Here is a 26,101-nt window from a genome sequence, read left to right on the forward strand (position 1 = left end):
AAATACCCTTATAGGTATCAGTCAAAACAGAAAACATAATTCATTCCAACTTAATGGGTAAAACCAGGGTCGGATTAAGCTTAATAGGGGTCTGAGGCACAGATCAACTTGGGGCCCCGTACCCTCAAGGAATATATAAATAACAAGAACAAAATATACCCAAATTTATCAATGATTTCATCAATATTAAACTTCTGCAAAATAACACATTTAATGTTCATAAGAGACAGAAAATTGAGACGTTGCTAGGACATCGTTGAACGAAGTTCATGTTTTATACGCTTCAACTTCGAGAATGTTTGGATTTGGGGACCCCTTAGAGTTGGGGGGCCTGAGGCCAGTGCCTCAAGTGCCTCATGGTTAATCCGGCACTGGGTTATACATGGCTGTATTTTCTTTTCAAGTTCAGGAAAGCCTCCGATAATCACGGTTCTACTAACGACGATTCGTATTTAAGACCCTAGTTAATTTAGTACCCAATTCAATTTACACGGAGGCTGCCAGACTTGTGAATGGTGACACCAGCATCACTAGTATAAACAGTTGCAGTTTCGCGGGCCTTTTGTTTTCACGCAACTGAACAGGAAAAGGAGAAAAACATTCTCAGATTTCTTATGGCATTTTTGCATCCCTATTCAACATGAGCAAGTGAGCAAGAGATGGTAGTGCTGGTTCAAAAGTTAAAAGAATGTGTATAAGCTTAGCCGAGAAACTATGTGTGTTAAAACGATAAGAAAAGGGCGAGAGGTCTGTGGATATCATATGGAGCAAGCAATGAACATATTTTCTGAAGTGGATCCATTAACAGAACAAAACATAAAATTAACAGGAACGTGAAAACTCATATGACTTCTACATAAAGATGTATAATGAGAAAAGAAAGCAGCTGTGCAAGGTTCTTTCGACAGCTTTATTATTCGAAGGCCTAAACCATCAACTTCAGCTACATCATCAAATTCAGCATCATAAGTAGCTTCAGCAACAACTTCAGGTTCAGTAACAGTTTCAGCAACAGCTATGACATGTTTATGGACAGCTAGAGCTTCAGCCAGAGTTGAACCTGATGACTTCGTCATCTGAGTAAAAATTCGCACAATATGCATTGGCTGTCCTTATATTTTAGACTCTACCACCATTGGTGAGTCGATATATATATATATATATATATATATATATATATATATATATATATATATATATATATATATATATATATATATATATATATATATATATATATATATATATATATATATATATATATATATATATATATATATATATATATATATATATATATATATATAAATTTATTTCGCAGATTTGGCGATTCACGTCCATTTTGAGAACCTAACCCGTATCATTACTGTACTAATATTCCCACAAACAACAATTGACAACTGTTTATGTTTCCAGCCTCTTCGGGCACCTGTGTGCCATGCGACCGACCACTCAACCAGTGCCCACAGGCCTAAAATGATCTTTGCTCTGTTTTGGGAATGTTTCTTAGTTAGGCTTCTTAACCTAGAACCCCCCCAATTTTTTGTCCGGATCTTCTGAAATCCAGATTTACTGGGTCTGGATTTTCAAGGGTTCGCTGTACAGTGGTGTTTGCGTAAATAAATACAACTCTGTGTCTGTTCATGTGAGATGCATAGCTAAGGCTCAGAAAACTCTCCCCAATACCCGGAAAAATTCCAGGCATGTGAGAATTTTTCAGGGGTTATGAAAATTCGTCTCCATACCCGGAAATCTTTCAATCCTGGAACTGCTCTGCGCCAATTATTCCGACTAACGAGGATGTCACTGTACATCATTTTAACACATTTTTTTATGGCTATACAGAAAAAGTAGAACATGAAAAAAGAGAAAGCATACATCAGAACGTTACAAGTTTATGAGATAATATTGAAGTAATAAATGAAATATTAATACTGTACAATTAATCAATAATTATGCACCTACTGCATATCATACTACATTTCAGGGGCATACTTCAGATATAATTATATTAATTGGCTCATGCATTTCTTTTCATTAGTCAATCCCAAATACATTAACCCCCCCCCCTGATCACCCCATTACTTGATTTTAAAACCCTTGGGACCCCCACCAGCATTAACTGATTTTATTTGGATCTACTTTTTCTGGGGAGTTATGTGAACAAACACAATAAGGAAGTGATGTTGTTATGCCACTACTGTCACATATTTGTGACCATTAAATACAACTTTCCCTTTAAAGATGCTTAAGATCCATAAGTATGATATTCAGCTATATAACAGCAGCTGACAGGACATATAATGATAACAGAGTAGTAAGGGCTAACTGTTCATGTACAGTATATGCAGTATGTAAAAATTCTTAAAATTTCTTTAAAATACAGTAATTTCATGTCACCTTTCCTGATGCAAAATATTTAACTAAATAAAAACAACAAAATTTAAATTAAAACTAACCTGCCAAGGTTGCTGTGTGCCTGAAGGCTCGGACCTGGGAATCAGACAGGCCCGTCAACAGGGAGATGACGTTGTCCATGAGGTACTGGTCATAGATTATGGAGTACTGGCACTGTTTCACCAAAAGCTGCACAAACTCACTGAAGTTACTTCGAAACTTCTTCCACTGTTGACCGCTCTGGATTAATGGATACTCACCACTTTCCTGTAAGCAACAAATAGGTGAATCTGTATCACAACACTCGAAGTTTTGTCAGCATGATAGTTTAAACTAAAACTAATGAGAGAGTATTTTCATGAGAAAGACTTACCTGTTCCTAATCCAGCAGCATGAAAAAGCGAAGGCTACCTGAAATAGTACGAATAGGTCTGCTGCTAAGTGACTAAGTGTTCACAATGCACCACTCTTAAATACAGAACCCAAAAGCATATGGCCAGCAACATATATTATACCTCCTCAAATTCCTCTGTCATGCGCCTGATGATCTCAGCATGTTCCATGGTAGCTTGCATATGTGGTGTAATCTTGCCCTTGCATCCAGCAGCATTGATAAAGAACTGCATCAGCTGTAGCAATGATCCATCCCGATTGTCCTTGTAAGCATCTATCCAGTCATCCACAACTTGCTGTTACAGGATAAAAAATGTTAGTTGGGAATTTTGCTGGCAAAGTCACATGTTAAATCTTCCAAAAGGCATCAATTGTTTCACCTTCCATTCCACCATGAATAAAATTTTACAACAATATCTTAACACACTTGGGGTTTTCGTGTGCATATTTGTGTATGATCTAAATTATCGTTTTAGGGTTTTCTTACGCAAATTTGCGAATGAACACAAATATTAATTTTAATTTGCATATGAACACTAGATACACAAGTCACACATTTGGTAGTGTCAGTATGATCTGGCACCTATGTAGACTACCTCCAAGGTTACGTGAGTGACCACACCAGTCACCCTTTGTGGTTCAATGACACAGGAAACTATCCTTGACCTACATTTCCCACTATTTAACATAAAACTTTGCTTTATGAAGATAAACATGTGTGTCGTACACTTTAAGTCAAAATTCCAACAATGGTTAACTTATGGACAGGACCACAAATTAGACATATGAATGGAAAAAGTGACAACTGTATGTTCCCTGACTTTGAGATGCATAAAAAAAATATTTAAATTGTATTTGTGGAAACCCTAAAAAACAGTATTTCCATGAAATAATAATTATGGTATTTATGATGTATTAACAGTGATGCCAGGCAAAAAATAATTATATATATACAGTATACCACCCAAAAAACTTACTGCTAATACAGCTCGTCCATTTCTGACAATGTAGTAAAGAGAGTTTTCATCCTCAGCCATTACTTCAGTGATGGGTTTACGTCCTGGACGGCCCCGTTTGCGTGGTGGTTCTCCTACAATTTGGTCTCCTATCTTTTTAATGGTAGCTAAAAAGGAAAAATAATATTAATTATAACAATAAACAGAACATATTAATAAAAAAGCACTTGTACATATACAAAAAAAATGTCCAGTATGCATAAGTTAGTTACAAATCAGACCATTTCCTACATATTTTCCAAATTAACTCAGTAGCTACCTTCAGCAAACCCATCCACTGAAACACATCTTTCACACACAAAGCGTAACTATTGTTCCACCTTTCCTTGAGAGGCCATATTTTATCAATAACTGATCATTTTCTTCATATACACAAACTACTTCAATTCTTGAACCTTTTAATTTTCACCCATACTAGTTAAAATATTGAAATATTTTTCAATTTCAGTCATACTTTCAGGCTACCTTCCAGACAGTTGGTATAATATACTCGAGAAACTAGTAAATTTCAGTGTTCTATATGACTCCCATATTAATTTAATTTATTTTATTAGAACATTGAAGTGAAAATTTTCTTCAGAAGAACATAAGTGTTCGTTAAAGTTATTGCCTACAAAAACAAATGCATTTCATTTTGTAGACCAGTATGTTTAATGGATAAAGTCAGTCCAAATACTGTACAGAATAGCTTATATTACCATCAAAACATCACTTATGAATCTGCAACAATTCTATAACTCACTTTTTTCATTCCTTTCCACAGCAGAAGAATCACTGTTTTGTCTAATCATCAAGGACATATCCAGTTTGCAATCATTTGATGAACTGCAATTTGATCCCTACCTTTTGACCAACTGCATTTCAACCATCAACCTATTCATGCCTTTGTTTCCCTTTCATGCATAATGCCTTTCTTACCACTGTACATACTGAGAAATGTGAGCTCAAGCTCTCAAATGACTCAGCCATGTCAATATTGTTATTATTAATCGTTACGTATCTGTATTTTTCTGAGCAAATAAACTGCTTCAATATCAATAATTTCATGTCTTTGATGACCCTAACCACACAACCATATTTTATTCCTACCCCCTTCCCCTACAGTTCTATAACTAACTTTAGGGAGAAATTTACATATTACCTCAGTTTTTCTCCAACAATAAAAAAGAATTATGGTACAGTTATGGAAAAGTGTTCCCACACCTCCTGTCATATCCCGTGTCTCCAAACAAGACCAAGATTATACTATTTTCTTCAATCCAAGTTACCAACTAAAAACACTTCTTGCTATCAGATAAGTGCCACTTGATTCACATCTTCCCTGTTCCTGTCCCTAGGTACTAACAACAAAGCACACACACAAACATCAAAGGAATGCATGCAATTTTACAACTATATCCCCCATTTGTTTTATCTTTAACAAAGTTCTCTGCCTTTATACCACACTTTAAATTAATTTTCACATGTTTTAAGCAAAAACCTGAGTAGATTTCTTTCATTTTACAAAATACAGCCCTCCAAAGAAACATGCTAATCAATGTATCAGTACCACTTTTTATCTTAAAGTTACAGCAAGTCCCTACCAATTTTACTTGAAACACTCTTTAAGACTACATGTAAAGTATCTTTCCTAATAAATTGAATACAAAATATGCACATTCCACACCTTCACTGTTATAAAACAATACTCTGTACAGTACTATACATTATTATTAACAGGGAAATTACAATATTAATTAGTGGAAAGGCATTTCAGCTTTAAGTGTACATTCTCTACTGCATCATTTTTAATGTTTTACAGTAAACAATCTGAGTAAGTGTAGAAGAATAAAGCATTATTTACAACTGCCAAAAGTAAAAACATCCAACCCTTGTACAATTAATTTGGGCTTAGCTTTCTTTGACACTTTAACCTACAAAGTACCAGTCACAATCATAATTACAGTGTATATCTAAGGTTTATATTTACAATATGTATTTCAAAATGACGTTATTTTTCATAGCTCTCCCATATTTTTAAACATCTTGGAACTGCTTCTCTTGAACTTTAAATCTAATTTCTACAAAAGTCACAGGAGGGGTGCCCTCAAGATTCAGCTGTGCATACCAATTTCTATGCCATTGACCATCAGATAAGGTCACCACGGTAGCCATTTCAATACAAGTTTCTTACCACCTTTCTCCTAAATTATCAAATTGATCACCACAGGAAAGACTTCCTCAAAATGTAGTAGTGCATATCACATTTTCAATGCCACAGGTCATCCAATATGGTCACCAATTTGACAATTGTCTCATCACTTCTAATCTTTCATTCTAATTTTGACAAATATTTATAGATACAATCCTCTTTATATCTAATAATCTAATCGGTATTTCAAAATTACAAAACCTTATTCAAAATGCTACGGCCACATTGAAATGTTCTTTATACCGTACTGCATATTTTTCTCCTAAAATATTATTCCAGTATACCCATTAAACAGCAAATAGCAGAGTTCCTACAAGATTTCCGACTCTAGGGAATTTATTGCAAAGCTCATAACAAAAATAACTTAGAATAATACCCGAGTAAAATTACACTGCTCACCAATTCTGCCTCGTCCTCTTCCTCTGCCTCTCCCACGAATAGATATTGTTAAACGTGGTATTGGTTCATAGTTCTGGGGAGGCTGATCATCATCATCATGGACATCTGCATCAGAATCCACTTCATGATCCATCTCCTCTTCTTGCTCCTCGGGTTCCATTTCGGGTTCTGGCTCCGGCTCAGGTTCAACGGGGGGCTAATAGTGCACAGAAAAACAAACAAAATATAAATTTACAGAATGACTAAACAAGTGACTTACAACATACTGTACATGTTTCTCGGACCAACAACTTTAAAAACTGATTACTGTACTGTACATGTACTCTTAAAAGATTTCACAGAGGCCTTATCCTAGTGAAAGATCTACTGTACTATCATCTATCTTTTATGAAGAAGAAGAAAAAAAAAAAACATTAAAAGTTTTATGGATAAATATACAAGACACTACCATCCTTTAATATCTTTGCAACTCATCAATGGGTAAAAAGAGATACTACAGTAGGGTAAAAATATGTCATACAAGTTGATGACCCTCTCTTATCCAGCAGCCTTGGGGCCAGTGCTGTATCAGATGAGAGAAATTACCACAGTAAACACCCTGATATAACGGACTAATTGGGAGGAAGGCCGGTCTGGAAGATGAAAGTCTGTTATATTCGCATCAGGAATAATAATGAACTCGGTCCATTATATACTAACATAGTCCAAAGTGACCAAGTAGGTCACTCATCACCAACACCACTCACCACCACCACCAACACTCACCACCACCACCAATCCTTAACACCACCACCAACACTCCCCACCACCACCAACAATCAACACCACTACCAACACTCCTTACCAACACTCACTACCACTCACCAACACCAACATTCGCCACCACCAATACTCACCAGAACCACCACCAATACTAACCACAACCACCACCAAAGCTCACCAACACTCACCACCACCAACACTCACTACCACCAACACTAACCACAACCACTTATCATCACCACTAGTTTTCACCACCACCAACTGGTGTTTACAGGATGTGAATGCATTCAAACTGTGGCAATGGAGTGGCAGCCTGCAGGCTAGCAGAATAAACAGTCACTCTACAGGTTAGTAACATGTGCCATACTGTACTGATTGGTTGTTGGTGGGGTGGGGTGATGCATATCATTGACCGCTACATTACCAGGTACAAGTCAACATCTGATTTGTACGTATTATGGATTTTCATCTTTTTTTAATTTCTAGTAAAATGTAACTTGGGTCGTAAATATTCACTATATACGTACTGTATTACTGTGTATGTGGAAATCAGTCATATAAAGAGCAAGTGTGTCAAATAAGTTGAATGCTATCAGGAATTTTTTTTACAAAAGGAGGAGAGCGCCGATTGGCTGCGAGCATACATGGGTATGTCGCTCTCATTGGTGGACAGATTGTAAATAAGCATGGCTGCTGTCGGCGAGTCCAGGGTGTTCCGTCTTGTAACTTCTGCCTTTGTATTATGGATTTTCAAAAATTATTGTTTTTGTTTTCCAAGTAAAAAATAACTCCAGGAGAGGACCAAAGAGCTCTATAACGTCATGCAGGGTCGGGCAAAATGGGGTATTACTGTACTAAATTTATTTGTGATAATTTGGATACGAATGGCCCGTTATTTTTTACTTTTATGAACCCGAGTCCATAAATACCATTAATAATAATAATAATTAACGGATATATCGGGGGTTTACTGTACAATAAAAGGTTGATAATTAATGGTACATCGGCCTAAGCTACACTTTGCCTAATACCTGTAATGTCATGGATTTCTTTGTACACAAATTGGAAGAACATTATAGTGAATAAATTTAACCCTTTTGGCTGTGAAAAGCCAGGAGACGTCTGCAATAGAGGCTGTGACAAGTTAGCAGGCTGTCAAGATTTAGGCATAGATTTTTAAAATTGTGTGCTAAAAGATGTTAATAGACTGTGTCCCATTATTCCATAGGCCTCCAGATCCCCACTGCCTTTTCTATAACAATGCCAATAATTGGGAATTGCTAGTTAATGGAATGCCAGATGAATTAGGGTCAACCTGTATAATAATTATACAGCATGCCCTTAAAATTTGCAGGGGTTTGGGGGTCAAAATGGCCGCAAATTGCCAAATCCACGAATATCATTTGCTGACTTGGGGGAGGAGGGGTACATTTTTACTCATGCAAAGAAATGGATATTCCCTTTATGTGTTTGCCTTAGGATAATTATTTCTTTTACCTGTACTCTATGTGTGTGTTCTCTCTCTCTCTCTCTCTCTCTCTCACTCACACACGCACGCACACACTACTTTCCTGTTACTCAGAATCGAGTATGACGATCATCCAACTGTGATAAAATGATACGAGTTATGAAGGATGTCACCTTTGTTGGTGAGCTCTGAGGTGACTAGAGAGGCCGATACGTGACTGGCAGGGTCGTCCACAGATGTTGCACATGTGGGGGTCTACATCTAGTGCGGGAGGGTGGTGGCTGCATATTTCTGGCGTTGGCGCTTATCTGCCTCGGTTTGCAGTCAGACTAACTCGAAAGTATTGTCACCTTCTCATGTGGTGCTCCTCCAGGCGTTACCGTGATTTGGCAGTCTACTGTCGTCCATGTGGGTAACGTAACCAGTCCAACTTAATTGTTCTTGGATAATGGTAGCCTCGATGCTCCTACGGTTGGTGTCAGCGAGAATACTGGCATTTGTTCTCTTGTCATCTCAGCGAACAAGGAGGATGGAATGTAGACAGAGTTGGTGAAAGTTTTCAAGTGCCTTGAGGTGCCTCCTGTATGTGAACCATATCTCGCTGCCATATAGCAGGGTGGGGGACCACTGCTCAATATACATGCAACCTTGTAAATAATTTCAGCTCCCTACAGCTGAACACATGGGTATGGAGTCTGGCAAAGGCTTGAGGTGCACATCTGATCCGATGTTGAATCTCTTCATCGACGTCTGCGGTGGTGAACAGGTGGGAGCCGAGATACTGAAAGTGGATAACATTAGGGAGGGTAGTACAGTTAAGCTGGGTGGATGGTGGAGGTGTCGCTGAACCAGGGGCAAGCTGAAAGAGAATTTGAGTCTTACTTACATTCACCTCAAGGCCGAAGTGTGCATATGCATCTGCGGATAGGTTGTGTTCAGTGTGAGCGACAAGGGTGAGGTCGTATGCATTTTGAAGTTCAGTAATGGAAGCTGCCGACACCTTTGTTCCTGCCTGGAACTGTCTTGTATTGAAAAGACCCTTCATCCGGTACTGGATGTACACCCCGCCAGCTAAACTGGCGCGAGTAAGGAAGGCAGCCAAGAAAATGAAAGAGAGAGAGTTGGTGGCAGTATACATCCTTGTTTTACCCCCGCTTGGATGGGGAAGAACTCTGACTGGGTGCCATTGTGCAAGACACTCACTGCCCTTACCCGCTCCAGTTGCCAGGCATACACATGGGAGAAATACATGTCCTTCTTTTCTCTCTTCACTTGTTTGGGCACCTTCCCACAGCTGGATGAAGGTGGTTGAGGATGTATGAGAGCCATCACAAGCACAAGGAGCACAGTTGTTAAGAGAGCAGAGGAGCACAAGCACGAAATGGACAAGTACAGTATTTAACCTGGAATGAGGCGGAGTGAGCAGGCATGGCCCAGCTGCCTGGGACAAGAGACACCTTGTGGTACACCATAAAACTTACGGACTCCCACATCCCGGTGTGAAAATGCTGCCAACTTTAAAACTACCCACAGACATTCTTGAGTACATCCAGGGTGTCATCCGTGAATAATCGAAGGCCGTGAATAAAAAATCCACAAATTGTAAGGACATGCTGTATTAGACTTTAGACTAAATTACCATACCTGAGGAGTTTGTTCCTGTTGATACTGAGAAGTTTGTTGTGGTGGCTGGCTATAGTGGGATTGATAGGCAGGCTGTTGCTGCTGTTGCGGCTGTTGTTGGTAGACTTGCTGTTGTTGCTGTTGCTGCTGCTGCTGTTGTTCAAAATCTTGGTGTGCATAGACTGGATGCTGCTGCTGTTGTTGCTGCTGTTGTTGTTGTTGCTGTTGCTGCTGCTGTGGTGCTTGAGGAGGCTGTTGATGATGTGGTGGCTGGTCATATGATGGTTGGTTGTAGCCCATCTGATAGTCAGGGCTGAAAACAATGAAAACAGGTTGATGAACTCTTTCACTTAAGCCATTATTCTGAGTCTGATAAAAAGAGATGCAACATTCTGCAATATCCCCAATCATGTCAAAAATACTCATTTCCTCCTTATTTTTTTCTTGGCAATGACAAAGCAAAGGAATTCCTGGTGTTTATCATAAAGATGTACATTAACAAAAAGGATAAGATTAAAAAACAAAATGCTAAGTGCTACTTTCCATACAATTGACGGCAAAGGATACAGTGGTTCTCCACAAACATAATTCCCAAACTCATATTTCACAAACTTTTGAGATTAAATTTGCTCCTTTTTTCAATAATGTACAATGGCCTTGCAAATTTTAACTTGTACCAAGCCTTAGTAAAAAGTTGTAGAGAATGGTGTTTTTGAATACTGTATCAAGAAAAAGGTAGAAATGTCGACCACCTTACCAAGACAGTTGATACAAATATGGCACTGCCCATCTCTACAACATTACTGAGAATACTAAGGCTGAAATCCATCAAACTTTGGGAGCACAAGTGTAAGAGCGATTGAAATTCCCTCCTGCCTCCCATTCTCTTAAAATTCATCCTTCTCACCCGAGCTAGGCATGCTCAGTACCAGTCGCCTGTGTCCACAGGCATTATTTTGAAGTGCTCCAAGAACTATAATTATAAACTACTTTTGTAGCCATCAGTTCCAAACCAAAGTAAGGTGGTGTAGTGGCTAAAAGGAAGTGTAGTAGCTCTGGGATGGAAGTCAAATTAGAAGTTATATGGTGTAAGAAAGGTGGTGAGTGTTTAAAATAAACCACTTTCATTGGAGGTACTACCGCCTGAGAAGATATTGGAAGCATAATGTGTTGTCTAATGGTAGACCCTGCTGCCATATGGCATCACGAATATTGTGACAAGTCCCAGGTTGCTGATCTGTCTTTCTGCCTCATTTACACACAATTGCAGGATCTCAATTGTTTCTCGTACTATTGACAACACAACATACAATACATATAGCATTTCTCACTATTGATTATTGTTTTTCTTTTCTTTATTATCATTATTACAGTGTTGTTATTATTATTTTATTTTACTTCTTATTATAAATTTTATTTACTATGAATTACTATTATTATTAAATTTTTGCCCCCCAGGCCCCGATGTGGGTCAGTGACCTGTGCCCGGGTGGGCTAATCCCCATTAAAAAAAGAAAAGAAAAGTGAATATGTGAGTGTGGTTAAGTAGCCTGCGTCACATGAACACACTGAACACAAAGAACTTTAAGGACCTTATATAAGTTATAAAGTAAAATAATTATATAAAATAATGTGTAATCAATTGTTAAACAAATGTTTTTAAGGTAAATATAGAAATGTTAAAAGATATCAATCAAACTAATGAGTGTCACTAACAATATGATGGTCCTGATTAGACCCTATTCCTATTAATTCTTATAAGTGGTTTCATTATCAGTGGCTTTTTTCTGGTCCCCATTAACAATTTATAACGAGAACCCCTGTACTGTACGTACAGTATAGTCTCGGTTTACGCGGTCAATTAAACCCATGGAGGACCGCGTAAAACAAGAAACGAGTAAACGAAATAACAGAACATATGGGGTTAATTGAAATAGAGACTGGGCCGACCTCCAGACTACCCTTTTTCCGACACAATACGTACGTTGTAGTAAAAATAACATCTTAATTTTATGATGGTATGCACACACAATTAATATTTAAGAGAAATATCAATAATATTAGGTTTTTTAACACTTACGTTAGTAGAAGGGATGGCTGGGCACACGGGGATGAGGGGTTGGTTCCGAGGCAGAGGGCAGATTATTGGCCCTCACCTGTATCACTATCCACCACAGAGGCTAGCAGGGCCTCCTTGTCAAACCCCTCAAAGTCCATATCCTCACTGTCAATATCACTGACTTGGGCTGGCTGTGGTGGGTGGCGGGTAAAGAACTCGGTAATGTTTTGTTGACTGGGCGACCTAGTGTGCACCCTGCCCGCACCGCTTCCCGCGTAAATGATGGAATGTACCGCGTAACTAATAATTGCCGCGTAAATGACGAACCGCGTAAAGGAAATCCGAGTAAATCGAGACTATACTGTATATGTATATTATGTTAATTTTCGGTATTTTATACACTAATGTATTAAAAATGAATCTTAGCATTTATTTTTGTATAAAACACTGATCTAATGAATGAGGTTAGATTTATTTTCAAGCTTTAAAGACCTGACTCCCAAACTTAGTTTTCCATAATTCACACGATTTGCAGATATTTTCATTCCAACCTTAAAATTTTGTAGGGGACGTATGTACTGCAAGATTAATATCCACTCCCATTTATTAAGGAAATGTTAACACTCATTTGAGACAACAAGTGTTGCAGGTACCCAGTGCCAGGGTTCTCAAATGTTACTGCGGTAGAAGACATCCTCGTGTACAGCACTGTAAGCATGTAAGTAACACAAGTTCATGGTGAATGCACAACCAAAAGGTTGAAGATGGGGTGACAATACAAGAGGAGTACAGTACACTATACAGTATCTCTCTCACTGAAAATGTAGTGATAAAGAAGCAGGTTAGACACCCAAGAGGTTATTTCCTCTATGAGTATCCTAATTCTGTTTTTCTACTTCTAAACATTTATATACTGTACAATGCCCATTCAATAGTGATACTCTGTTCCCAGAGCCTTTCAAGATCTATGGGCACCTTGTTAAAAATAGCAATACAGGCAGAAAAGAGAAAGTATGGACTAAAACATTAAATAGCTGTGCATTTATTTTTTTGTAGATTTACCAATATACTGATTAGTAACTAAGCCTAAGCAAAGGCACTGTCTGTATGCCTCCATGGTCATATACATTGTATACCTGCACTGTTTATATACATATTAAACTTTATTGTATAATGTATAGAGTACAAGCATAGTCTATATAAGCTGAAGCAATGTAAAATTTGATTATAAAAAATTAAATAAATAATCGTTTGAATAATATGAAAGTTAAATGGATAACTTACAAGTAAATTATTCTAGTTCTGTACTGTATAAGGTAACACATTTATAGTAACTCATTTACTTCTCTTAATACTGTATATAGATCAGGCAAATGACTGCACTAATTTAACAATTTATAACACTGTAATGTATTGTATTCCTTAAAGCCAATTATCAGAGTACTGTACTTAAGACACAAGTCCTATGGCAAAAAGATGAAAAAAAGAAAAATACATAATCAATAACCCAAATATCGTTTTTGTTAATCCCAAAGCATGTTGAACTTAGGTTTACTAAGCACAAGCCAGAGATAAGGCAACATGTTGGAACAATTTTGGCATCTTGCCCAATACTATTTGGGTTGCCAAGTACAGTACTGCATTTGTTTTTTCTTTAACAAAAGTTCTTTACAATAAAATATAAAAACATCAAACTGCATCATGATTTCAATATGAAATCTAATTCAAACTAAACAAATCGGATAACAAATCATATTACTACTTCTCACAAAGCTAATGTAATAATTAACTGGCAGTATCCATCACCCAAGAGCAACACTCAGGTCTTGAGGGTGTACACTGTCAGCATTACAAGCTGTTAAAACAACAGTCAGGTATCTGCAGACTTTACTATTATTCTGTTAATGATTTATATTTTCACTTTTAATAAAACAAATGTAACAAGGGCACACATATACTGTATATGTACTGTATATGATAGTCTGAATACACAAAAATGCATTTAATCTGATCTCTTAACTGTCTTGTCAATGAACCAGTACTTACTGCATATGAAAGCTTGTTTAAACATAAGACAGTGACAAAAAGTCATATACTGGAGACAAAATGAGTGTCATACTCAGAGACAAAATGCACTTTGAGGACCTATTCTAACTTTGGTTGCTAATGAAAATGGCACTGTATATCATATGAGATACCCTCGCACTGACAATCTACAAACTTTTAATTGGTAACAATATTTTCTTTAACTACAGCAACACTACCCAAACCAAAATGAAGTCTTCTTTGGTATGTGTCAGTGACTATGAAGCAGAGGCACACAAAAGTTTGCCTCGCAATGCTCTAGACTATTACCGGTCTGGAGCCATGCAAGAAACTACTCTTCATGAAAACAAAGAAGCAATTAGCCGGTACGTTCACTATGCATCAATAATTTAACCTGTGTATAATACCACCAGGTATATGATTTAAAGTTCAAAGTGCTGGGGTACACTAACAGAAATAAAAATGCAAGCTCTTTTGTAGGTGGTACATTCGCCCAAGGTTCCTGAGAGATATGTCCATAAGGAGTCTTGCTACTACTATATTAGGACACAGAGTCAAAGTGCCATATGGCATAGCACCAACAGCTATGCAAAGAATGGCTCATCCAGATGGGGAAGTTGCTAATGCACGAGGTAAGCTGATACAGTACACATCCCACCCACATAATTTAAGCACAAACATAGATTATCCAGGGATTGCTGAATACTTTTTTAAGTCGAGCATGAAAATTTTTGGTTTTGTTTTACATCAACAAATCTTTAATCCTTTACAATTAACCTTTTCACCAGCCGATGAAGCTATTTGCATCAACGCAGACAGTTAAAAGTGAGATGTCTCCCATGACCTGAGTGCATTCATTTTTAGCCATCCCATATCATTTATACAGTACAACAATTTTGTTCTTTTATCACTTAGTCAGACAGTCTACTTTTATAACTCCCAGCCAGGAAATTTCCGAAAACCTGAACACATGAAGTATGCACAACAATACACTTAACACTCCCAAAGACAATGTTTATGGAGATTTAAAAAAAACTGTTTGAAGTAGAGAAAAATATTACTTTACACTTGCATCCAATATAAAAGAAATCTCGGCAGCTGTTAAAACATTGATGCTTTCTATGGACAAATAGACTGGCAAGTGAACACATGAACAGATAAATATGGTCAAACCTAACTTCTTTTCTGGTTATTGGTAGGAAATAATAATTTTTTTTTTACATTCTCAAAAACAGTTGACGTGATTAAGTCCCACATTATTTGGACGAATTAAAACCAGTTACCATAATCCACAAACTTTAATCTATCTCACCCCTCTCTCAAGAAATAATGTACTGACTCAAAATACAATTCAGTACAGTGCTGGTACTGTATTATAGAATGTCCCTCATATATATAAAGTAACACTGAGGTCCAAAAAATAGGTTAATAACATTATTTTGGAAATTATTTTAGTCAAGTGTCTTCAATTACTTTCTCTAACATGACAGCAGCTGGAAGAATTGGAACAGCCTTCACCCTCAGCACCATTGCAACAGCTAGTGTTGAAGAGATAGCTGAACATGCATCTGATACACTTCGGTTTTTCCAGCTGTACATATTCAAAGACAGGTAAAAGACTACGATGGGTAATGTTTGGAACTGCAGTATAATGAAATTTTTGTGTTGTTATCTACTCCAACAAAAAGGCCTAATATTGATGCTGGTGTTGCCTAAATGGCTGAGCCCTCACAAGACAAAATCTAAGCTAGGTAAGCCCCACCCAAGTCCCGTTTATTATTCATAACACAATATCGAAAGTATTTCTTCCTAAACACTGATCTAACTTCATTACATGCTTTATGTTATATCCAATAAAATTATCCAGCTACTTATGCCATCTGAACAATAAATTTTTGTAACCTAATTTAACCCCCTCCACCCCAAGTCAACCACACAACGGCTTTTTTATTTGATCTTCCCACATGTGATTTGGTTTGTACGTGTATTAAATGTGAAATTATTTCCAAGATTTCCCACATTTAACTTTGAAAATAGAAAAATAGTTTCCTTTACTTATTCCAGAGAGGTAACAGCAAACCTTGTACATAGGGCTGAAGCTGCTGGTTTCTCAGCCCTGGTTCTCACAGTTGATGCACCACATTTTGGGATCCGGCGAGCAGACATAAGAAATAAATTTGCTCTACCTCCAAACCTCAGGTATAACAATATATCTGTACCAGTATTTCACATGACCATATGGTATTACCTCAACTATTTATATTCCACAAGCTCCCCCCTATTACTGTACATAGCATGTAGCTTCATGCATAACATCCAACAGAACTTTATAACAACAAGTCTTGAAAAATTTTCAGCTATCAATCAATCACATAACTATGTACTGTATACTTGCTTATTTTGCCTTTTATCAAACCCTTTAACTCTTCCCCAATGCCTACTCCAATTTACCTCCCTCATTTCTCACCATTAGTCCCTCCACACATACCATGTCAATGCCTATGGGTACGTTTGCTTCAGGGATGCAACTACAGGGAGTCCCCGGGTTACGAACGGGTTCCATTCCTAAGGACGTTCTTAAGTCAGAACACATGCTATGTGCAGACCGTACTTACAAAACAATGTTTAAAATCCCACTACAGCTCCTCCCCGACTTACGACCTACTCGATTTACGACCACCTGCATTTACGACCTGCTTCAGTTGTACCAAAATTTTGTCAAATTACATGTTTTCGAGTCCCAACGTCAGTACACAGACAAAATTTTCGTTTGTAATTCACTTTAAAATGGCTGGCAAGCTTAAAAGTGAGAGTTTTGTGGTGCTGAGAAGAAAAAGAGACACCCATTTTAGATTTTCTAAGTATTATTTAAGCATTTTCGACTTACGACCGGGATTTGGGTCCCTAACCCCGTCGTAAGTCGGGGAGGAGCTGTATATCCTTATATACACCTAAAATGACTTAATTTAAAAGAAATAGACTGACAAAATACAGCAAATAAAAGTAAAAAAAAATAAGTCATCAGGTAAGTAAAATACTGTACAGTACCCGTATACTGTAAATTTAGTTTAACCTTCGTTTAGCTTCATTGTACACTAACACCATCTCTGTTTTTCATCCTGAAGCTGCCTCCTTATTTCATTATTTTATTCTTCAGCATACCATATCCCACTTTCACTTCTATTATTTCAAGTTAATAAAAGCTCCATTTTTTTCATTACCATTTCAGTCTATAAAGTATTATTATTCAATTCCAGAATGGCCAATTTTCAGACAGATGATGAAAAATCCAGTCTGTTAAACACATCTGCAGGAGGTTCTGGTATTACTGAGTATGTCAAGTCTCTCTTTGATCCATCTTTAAGCTGGGATGATGTTGCCTGGCTTACTAGGTATGCACTTGAGTTAAAGTACTGTTGCTTTGAAAACAACAATCAACCAAACCATTATATTTGCCCAGTAAAATAGACACGTCTGTGTCACTTGTATATAAACATCTTTTACACACACTTCTGTACTGTACTACAAAGTACTGTAGTAGTATACATATGTTTGCTATGGGGAGATAAATTGCTCTCTCTTACTAAGTATATTTTATTGAAATGTAATAATCTGTCTGACTCTGGTATATAAAAGGTATATTTGTCTACTAAAATTACTCCTACGGTAGTTTAATTTACTGATACATTACAGAATTACAAAGATGCCTATAGTGCTAAAGGGCATCTTGACAGCTGAGGATGCTATTTTAGGAATAGAGGCTGGTGCTGCTGGAATATGGGTGTCAAACCATGGAGCACGTCAAATTGATGGAGTACCTCCAACGGTCTGTACACTCTTGAAACTTTTGTACAACTCAATTATCTCTTACATACACAATTGAACATTAATTATTCTATCCAAACAGTTTTTGAAAGATCCGGTTTGTATAACTACAAAATATTATACACATAATACAGTAAGTCCCCGACTTACGAATGTCCGCCGGTACAAATGGGGTTAAACTTGAAATTTATAGTACAGTGATCCCTCGGTTAATGAACGCCTCGGTTAACGAAATTTCTCAGTTGATAAGTCCAAGAAAACTTTCTTTTAACGTGCCTTTAGGGATAACATAGCGTGCGGTACTAACCTCAGTAGGAAGTTTGTCAGAAAATGCAATATTTGCCAATTATCACCAGAAATTTTGGATCTTGATCACATATTTACAGCTACTGGAGAGGAACCGTAAAACATGTTTACTTATTTTTTTCAGTATTTAGATTTGACACAATCTTCATTGTTATATCAGGATAGGTGGGGAATTATGCCTTTATTACATGTCTGGAAAAAAAGATCCGGGGCTAATCATAAAAAAAACAGAAATTAGGCCCCGGAAGCCCGAGTTTAACGACGCCATTATCGCCAACCACAATCAGCACATCACCTTACCTCTCCCCCTACTGGGACAACCTTTGAGTTGTGTTGTTGTTACTTTTCACCTCATAATTTCGAGTAGATGTACAGTATATACTTTTATTCCATTTCTTTTACTTTGTTACATGCATACACAATTGTTCATACAAAATGTGCAAAAAAAAAAAAAAAAAGTATTGATCATTACGTCAAAACAGATACAGTGGTTCCTCGATTAACGAACGGTTCAATTAACGAAATTTCGGTTAACGAATTAGCTTCCATAAGGATTTTCAGATCCATTAACGAACAAACTTCAATTAATGACAGCCTTATGAGAAACACGCTTTGTTGTGCGCATCAACTGATCGGCTAGTCCGCCAATACAGTAATCGGTTCTATGTTTACATTCGTTTCTAGTGGAGTAAATATCAAGAAAGTTGGGCTCTTGAATATTTTTGCACTTTTTAATTAAAATTATTGGTCATTCTAAAATTTAGTTAACATATTGATCATATATACAATACAGGAAATAGTTTTTGTGCGCCCATCAGCTGATCGAATCACCCACCACGTCATCATCGACTGCCTCTATAATCAGCCGTTTGATATGTAAACAAAGCTCCGGGAATACCCACACTCGCGATATATCCCAACCCTACTGTACTTTGCTTTCCTTAAATTTTTATTCAAAATTTAAAAGAATTCCGCCTCACTATCATTTATTGGTGTATAAACCTGTATTAATACCAAATCCATGGGTTTACCATTAAACTTGACTAACAAAACTACTGCATATCTGAGTGCCCTGTATCCCTTTAGACTACTGTACAGTACTACTCAACTTCTGGTTTACAAGAATACCAACACATCACTCATGCTTTTCACCACCTGAATATATGAAGTAAAAATATTCACCGCTAATGCTATTTGAACTTGTCCATCTTACTTCGCTTAATCCCAAAATATTCTACCGCAATCTTTTCATTTCCCTACAAGCATCTGCATACTTACCAGTCTTATATAATGTCCTCACATTCCATGCAATAGATATAAATGTCAAAGGCTTTTCTGCTGTTTTTGCCAACATCCCTATCATTTGTACTTTTCTTTCAGAATTAACAGATCTAGGTACAGTACTATAGGTGGAAAATTGGCTGCTTTAATAAGCACCCCACCAAAATATCCAAAGCATGCCACTATCATGGGGATAAGTAAGCAATAAATCACAAACCATCTAGAGTGTCATGATCATAAGGATATCTTCAGTGTAAAATCTGTACCTACCATCCTACAGTAATTACTATAAATAAACCATGAAAGGAGTACCAGGAGTAAATGGAAATTTTCTAAACACCGTTCACAATACAAAACTGCACTCACTCACATTTGCACACAAACACTGCTCTACCGCAAGGTTCATAGCTACCTTGAAGTTAAAAACAAAAAAACAAACAAAAAAAACATACATATAAATTGTCTATTACAATACTAACCTAATATTCCTTTGTTAGATTGAGGCTCTACCTGAGGTAGTGAAAGCAGTCAAGGGTCAGTGTGAGGTCTATATTGATGGAGGCTTTTCTCAAGGAAATGATATCTTCAAAGCTTTAGCGCTTGGGGCACAGATGGTAAGTAAAATTAACAATTAAACTAAAATATATTTTCAAAAATTATTAATGAAAAAATACAATATAATTCACAGAAACTCAGTCTACTTTCAAATTTACACAACAGCTCCTTTTCAGTGTACAGTATAATACTGCAAACTTATAGAACATATAATTGACATACACAACACATTTAAAATCAAATGAAAATTTCAATACTTTACCATAAATAATGAAATAAAAAATCATAGTACTGTATATAAAATACTGTACTGCATGCAAAACTAAACCAACAAAAGGTGTTTAATTTTAAAATACTGTACAGCATGTCCTGACAATTCGCGGTCCTCGATTATTCACGGATGACACTCTGGATGCGCCCAAGAATGTCCGTGGGTAGTTTTAAAGTTGCTGGCATTTTTGCGGCCTAGACAGGGAGCCATTGGTTCTAAGACACAGTAATTTTTACGAGGGAAAAATTGCCATATGGCAACCCATCCAACTCAACTTTAATAACAAAGCACAGAGTTGACTTGAGGGTAGACTCACATTTTTTCTACATTTAAATTTTTTATTATTTTTTTTTTATGTGTGTGTGTGTGTGTTTGTGTCTACACCCACACATACATACAATACAGGTAAAATAAATAATTGTCCTAAGGGCAAAATCATAAATGGAATATACATTTCTTTGCACATGAGTAAAAATGTAACCCCTCCCCAGTCAGCAAATGATATTCGCGGATTGGGGCTATTCACGGCCATTTTGAGACCCAAAACCCCGCGAATTTTAAGGCATGCTGTACTGTGTTATAACTCCTACCCAGCTCCTGGTAATATAACGCCAGTCTATCACAACATTCTTTGGTGACTTAGTTAACATAGGCACTATATTGGATCATATTTACCTCAACTACAAGTACTGAGACAATAGCTTGAAACAAGAGCCATACCTCATTTTGGTACCTAAACTTGATATCATTCTGGTGTCCCCAAAGAATATTGATATTGAAACAGTTTATTTTGCCAGAAAAACACTGATACCGAGTGAACAATAATAACAATAATGACATGGCTGAACCAATTGAGAGCCTGAGCTCTCTTAGTGGCACATTTATCTCAAGGAATTATTGGTTAGTGTTTGTTTCCCCAGTAACCAAACCAATAGGCAGAATTCATCAAATGATAATGGCTACTTCAAATTCATTTTGATTTCTGCAGCATCAATCTATTGTAAATACAAGCTGCTGCATAAATGAAGAAGATAATAAACTCTCCTGACTTCTCACAGGTGTTTCTTGGCCGCCCTATGCTGTGGGGTCTGGCATGTGGAGGAGAGGAGGGAGCATATAGTGTGCTAGACATACTGAAAACTGAGCTCGACTCAGTCATGGCTTTATCAGGTATGCTACTCAACTTTTTAAGTATGATATAAAATATAATCTATTCTGCTTTGAGATTTTCGAGATGTACTGGTACACCAACTACAGTACGATTATATCACCATAATGCACCACCTATTATACTTAATTCACAGGTATTATTAACAAAACATTTATTGCACAATATTACATAAAATTTTCATACAAATAAACTCAAATTTAGTCAGTAACCATAAAATTCTTCCTTCAAGCTTAAGCTCCTTAATTACTCCAGCTCTGGATTCTTACTGGTAAATTAAATAAAAACTTTACCTCTTATCGGACCCCTAAAAATATGTGTATCCTATTTAATGAGGAAAAACTGTGGATATTTCTGTTGGTGGTTGAAAACTCCAATGGAACTGCTTCTAAAATGTTTTCAAACTATTAAGAAGTGTTTACTGTCTCACACCAGCCATGACTGGCATCTGAAGTGCAGTGACTCCCAAACCTGCTCCAAATGCTACCACGAGCGGCCGGGAAAAGGGATAATTAATTTGTAAAACCTCAGTGAGAGAAAAAAAGTATCATTCAACATTTTCTTCCCACAGGATGTGCAACAATAAAGGACATTACCAAGGAGATGGTCATCCGTAAGGAGTACTATGCACGACTCTAACTGGCTTTGAAAATCATGAAGACTACTGCTGGTGACATGTACTGCAAATGCATATATAACTCAAAAAATTTCAGAGGGCAACAATTACAGTTGCTAAAACAACTATCTGTGCAGGTGGGGGTCGATATGCTCCAAAATATTACGTGTGACTAGTGACAACCCTAATATACCAAAATATATCGTCCATGGTCTCATATTGTTCCCCACAAAGTATGCACAGATAGCTGTTTTAGCTACTGCGCATAGCTATGAACATAGTACTGTACTATATTTTGGACATAAAATACAGAATTATTTCCACATAGAAGAGTCTGAATGTGAACCCAAATCTGGCATGTCCGTTTACAATGAAATTACTCCTTTTTTTTTTTTGATGTCCCTCTTCCATGGTCTATGAAGTATCATATTTTACGACATATGACTCACCCCTATTTTAGCAGGGAGTATTTAAGAATTTTTTTTATGTATTTTCCTCCTGTAGCCGTAGTTTTCTTAAATTAATATATACAGTACCAGTATAGCCTCGAATAATGACGGTAATGTGTCCTCCAATATTGCATTGTAAGGTGAATCATCGTATTGTGAATCATTAATTACTATTAATTAAAGCAATAATAATGAGATGTGTTCCCAAGTGTGACCTTTTCATATCTTTTGTGTGGCTTTTTACCCTCTTTTCCCCCAAAACAATGCAATTAATGAAAAATGCAAACTAAATTCTTTAAATTTTTCTGAATGCACCTTATACAATATAAATGAATAATAATATGGTCACACAAGAGGAGTTGGGACGCCATTGTTTTCATTAGTCTTTACACTCGGGACGATGGTTCTACATAAGAAAATTAAGAAAATAAGACCCTGGTTGTAGCTGAACTAAAATTAATGTAAAAAATGAATATATATGTTTTCAGTAATGTTATTTAATGTTAATAAATGGAACGACAGAAGTAGCTAACCACCAATGGCAAAGAAAAAAGCGAGATGGATTGGGAAAGCCAAAATATACGTGCCTATTCAAGGAAACAGCGTCATTTATCTTATTAAGAATATGTACAAAAGATTCATTATTGTTTATTGCTGAATATGTATTTGATTGAATAAATCTTTATACAGTGACCCCTCCGTTAACGAACTCAATCCGTTCCAGAAGGTCTTACTTTGAGGTGTGTATGTAGAAGGCTCCTGGATGATGATGATGGGATTTAGAATGGGGGTGGAGGAGAAGGAAGAAGAGAAGGTATTGGGGTGGAAGAGAAGTCACCCCATGGCGCCATTTCACCCATAAAATTTTAGCTCTCTTGGTGTAATTCAAGATTATTTTCTTTAAATCAACACTGCACTGCATTATATATTGTCAATATGTAAAATATATTTCAAAATGACCAATAATTTGCTTGGAAACACAGAAAAAAAGCGTTAAGTTGAAGAGAGTCTCAAGCAAGATGTTACCTCCAGTGAAAACAGAGAGAGACTAACTCCTGTTTGCTGTGTTAAGAGGCTGGATGCCGCGCATTAAACTAGTCGCTTTACCTTCAATTATGTTCAATAATTGTTAAAATGACTAAAAAATTGAATATTAAACTTTTAAAATTATTGAATAGTATAAACTTCTTGATATTTACTAAAATAGTAAGGAATTTAAGCCCTAGAACCGATTAATGTATTGGCGGACTGATACTAAAGCTGGTTGCCCGGTCAGTGCAAGCGAAAACATGTTGAGGTCGGTTCGTAAGAACTTCGTTAACCGAATTTTTTTTTCGTTAACCGAATTGAAGATCCTTATGGAAGGCAGTTCGTTAATCGAAATTACGTTAACCGAGGTGTTCGTTAAACGAGGGGTCACTGTATATGTGAAATGAACAATACAATTCATTCATGATACATAGAATATTAAAACACTTAAAGAGGAGAAGAGACGGCATTGTTGTTGTCAGTGCTTACACCCATAAAGTCAGTTATCCACATGAAACTGAAGAAAATAAGACCCTGGTTGTTGTTGTAGTAAAATTAATGTAAAAAATATGTATATTTTAATTAATATTATTTAATGTACAGTAGAAGTAACCACTGATATTAAAGAAAAAAGTGAGACTGATAGTGGAATGCCAATGTATATGTGCGCACTGAAGGAACCATTGTCATTTATCTTAAGAATATGTACAAATTCATTATTGTTTATTGCTGAATATTTATTTGATTGAATTTATGTTTATATATGTGAAATGAACAATACAATTCATTAATAATACGTAGAATATTAAAACACACAAGAGGAGACGAGATGGCATTGTTTTCGTGAGTGATGATGGTTCTACTGAAGAAAATAAGACCCTAGTTGTAGCTGTAATGAACTTAATGTAAAGACAATGAGTACCTGTATGTATATTTTAAATAATGTTATTTAATGTTAATAAATGCGAAACAGTAGTAAAGAAAATAGGAAGAAGGATTGGGAACTCCAACGTATGTAAGTGCGTACATGTGAAAACATATCGTCATTTCTCTACCTAAGAATATGAAAGCAACACTTATCACTGCTCATATGTTTTAAATAATACTTATACACTTTTTTTCACTTTCGAATCAGCACTACCATCACTTGCTCTCTTGCTCATGTTGAATAGGAACCCAAAAATGCCGTAAGAAATATGAGAACGTTTTTCTCCTTTTCCTGTTCAGATGCGTGAACACAAAAGGCCTGCCAGCTGCGACTGTTTATACTAGCGATGCTGGCGTCACCACTCACAAGTCCTGCAGCCTCTGTGTGCAAGGCGTGTTTTTTATTTATTTGTATAATACATATCGGGATTTAATTATTTATACGTATTAAAATTTAATTAATTTTTTATTTTCTATTCCATTTTCGTCATAAATATGAAGAAATTAATGATATAAATTGAATTGAGTCCTAAAATAACCAGGGACTTAAATATGACTAGTCGTGAGTAGAACTGTCGTTATCGGAGGCTTTCCTGTACCAGTAAATGTGAGGAATACAGTATAGTCTGCATTTATGCGGTCAATTGATCCTGTAGAGGCTCGCATAAATGAAATGACAGAACATATGGGATTAATTGAAATAAAGACTGGGCCGACCCCCAAACTCCACTTTTAACGGCACAATACTTACCTTGTAGTAAAAATAACATCTTAATTTTATGATGGTATGCACACACAAATAATAATTAAGAGAAATATCAATATTAGGTTCTTTAACACTTACGTTAGTAGAAAAGCTGGGTCGGCACACGTGGATGGCGGCTGGTTCCAAGGCAGATTAGTTGCCCTCCGGTGAATCACTTTCACTACTCGCAGAGGTTTGCAGGGCCTCCCAGACAAACCTCTCAAAGTCCATATCCTCACTGTCAATATCACTAGCATTGATGTTGTCGAGATAGATCTGGATATACGGCTCCATAACTTTCGTCAGATGGTTATTAGACGCTTCATACCGATGCTTGTCTGGGTCGTTGTCAAGGATGAGCTTAAGTTTCTCCCCAACTCGATGATTTCCTTCACACAATCATGGCTTGGTCCAGGTAATTCAATGTTTTTCTCTGGTGGTGGGGGTCCCGCGGAAGCCATTGTGAGTTTGTGAGGGGAATAGCGGGCACAAGAGAGAACTGTATACGCGGACTGAGAACAATGAGACAGACCCTGCTAGGTCAGCAACTTCTACCCTCTGGTGGCAGGGCACGT

General features: G+C 36.8%; 2 protein-coding genes across 2 annotated transcripts in view; one reads left to right on the plus strand and one right to left on the minus strand.

The window, feature by feature from the left end:
• LOC121870877 (cohesin subunit SA-2-like) overlaps positions 1-26,101 on the minus strand; it is a 70,640-nt gene that overhangs the window by 42,412 nt on the left and 2,127 nt on the right. The window contains exons 3-7 of the mRNA XM_042372850.1: positions 10,271-10,562; positions 6,397-6,592; positions 3,768-3,913; positions 2,913-3,086; positions 2,460-2,664 (exon numbers count right to left, since the gene is read on the minus strand). Coding sequence (XP_042228784.1) covers positions 2,460-2,664; positions 2,913-3,086; positions 3,768-3,913; positions 6,397-6,592; positions 10,271-10,562 — 1,013 coding nt within the window. The remainder of the gene's footprint in view (positions 1-2,459; positions 2,665-2,912; positions 3,087-3,767; positions 3,914-6,396; positions 6,593-10,270; positions 10,563-26,101) is intronic.
• On the plus strand, positions 14,104-22,701 carry LOC121870966 (hydroxyacid oxidase 1-like). Its single transcript, XM_042372954.1, has 10 exons — positions 14,104-14,182; positions 14,564-14,719; positions 14,835-14,986; positions 15,845-15,965; positions 16,419-16,553; positions 17,612-17,746; positions 18,048-18,180; positions 20,264-20,380; positions 21,651-21,762; positions 22,332-22,701. Exons 2-10 carry the CDS (start codon positions 14,583-14,585, stop codon positions 22,397-22,399), a joined length of 1,110 nt encoding a protein of 369 aa, XP_042228888.1. The 5' UTR covers positions 14,104-14,182; positions 14,564-14,582; the 3' UTR covers positions 22,400-22,701.

The sequence above is a fragment of the Homarus americanus genome, unplaced genomic scaffold (genome assembly GCF_018991925.1).
Source record: "Homarus americanus isolate GMGI-L3 unplaced genomic scaffold, GMGI_Hamer_2.0 scaffold52512, whole genome shotgun sequence".
NCBI classification, from domain to species: Eukaryota; Metazoa; Arthropoda; class Malacostraca; order Decapoda; family Nephropidae; genus Homarus; species Homarus americanus.

Bases quoted from the DNA above. Each gene is read 5' to 3' on its own strand.
- LOC121870966 (XM_042372954.1), top strand. From the start codon at position 14,583: ATGAAGTCTTCTTTGGTATGTGTCAGTGACTATGAAGCAGAGGCACAC. The intron at 14,720-14,834 runs GTACGTTCACTA...GCTCTTTTGTAG, and splicing joins AACAAAGAAGCAATTAGCCG to GTGGTACATTCGCCCAAGGT. The intron at 20,381-21,650 runs GTAAGTAAAATT...GACTTCTCACAG, and splicing joins TAGCGCTTGGGGCACAGATG to GTGTTTCTTGGCCGCCCTAT.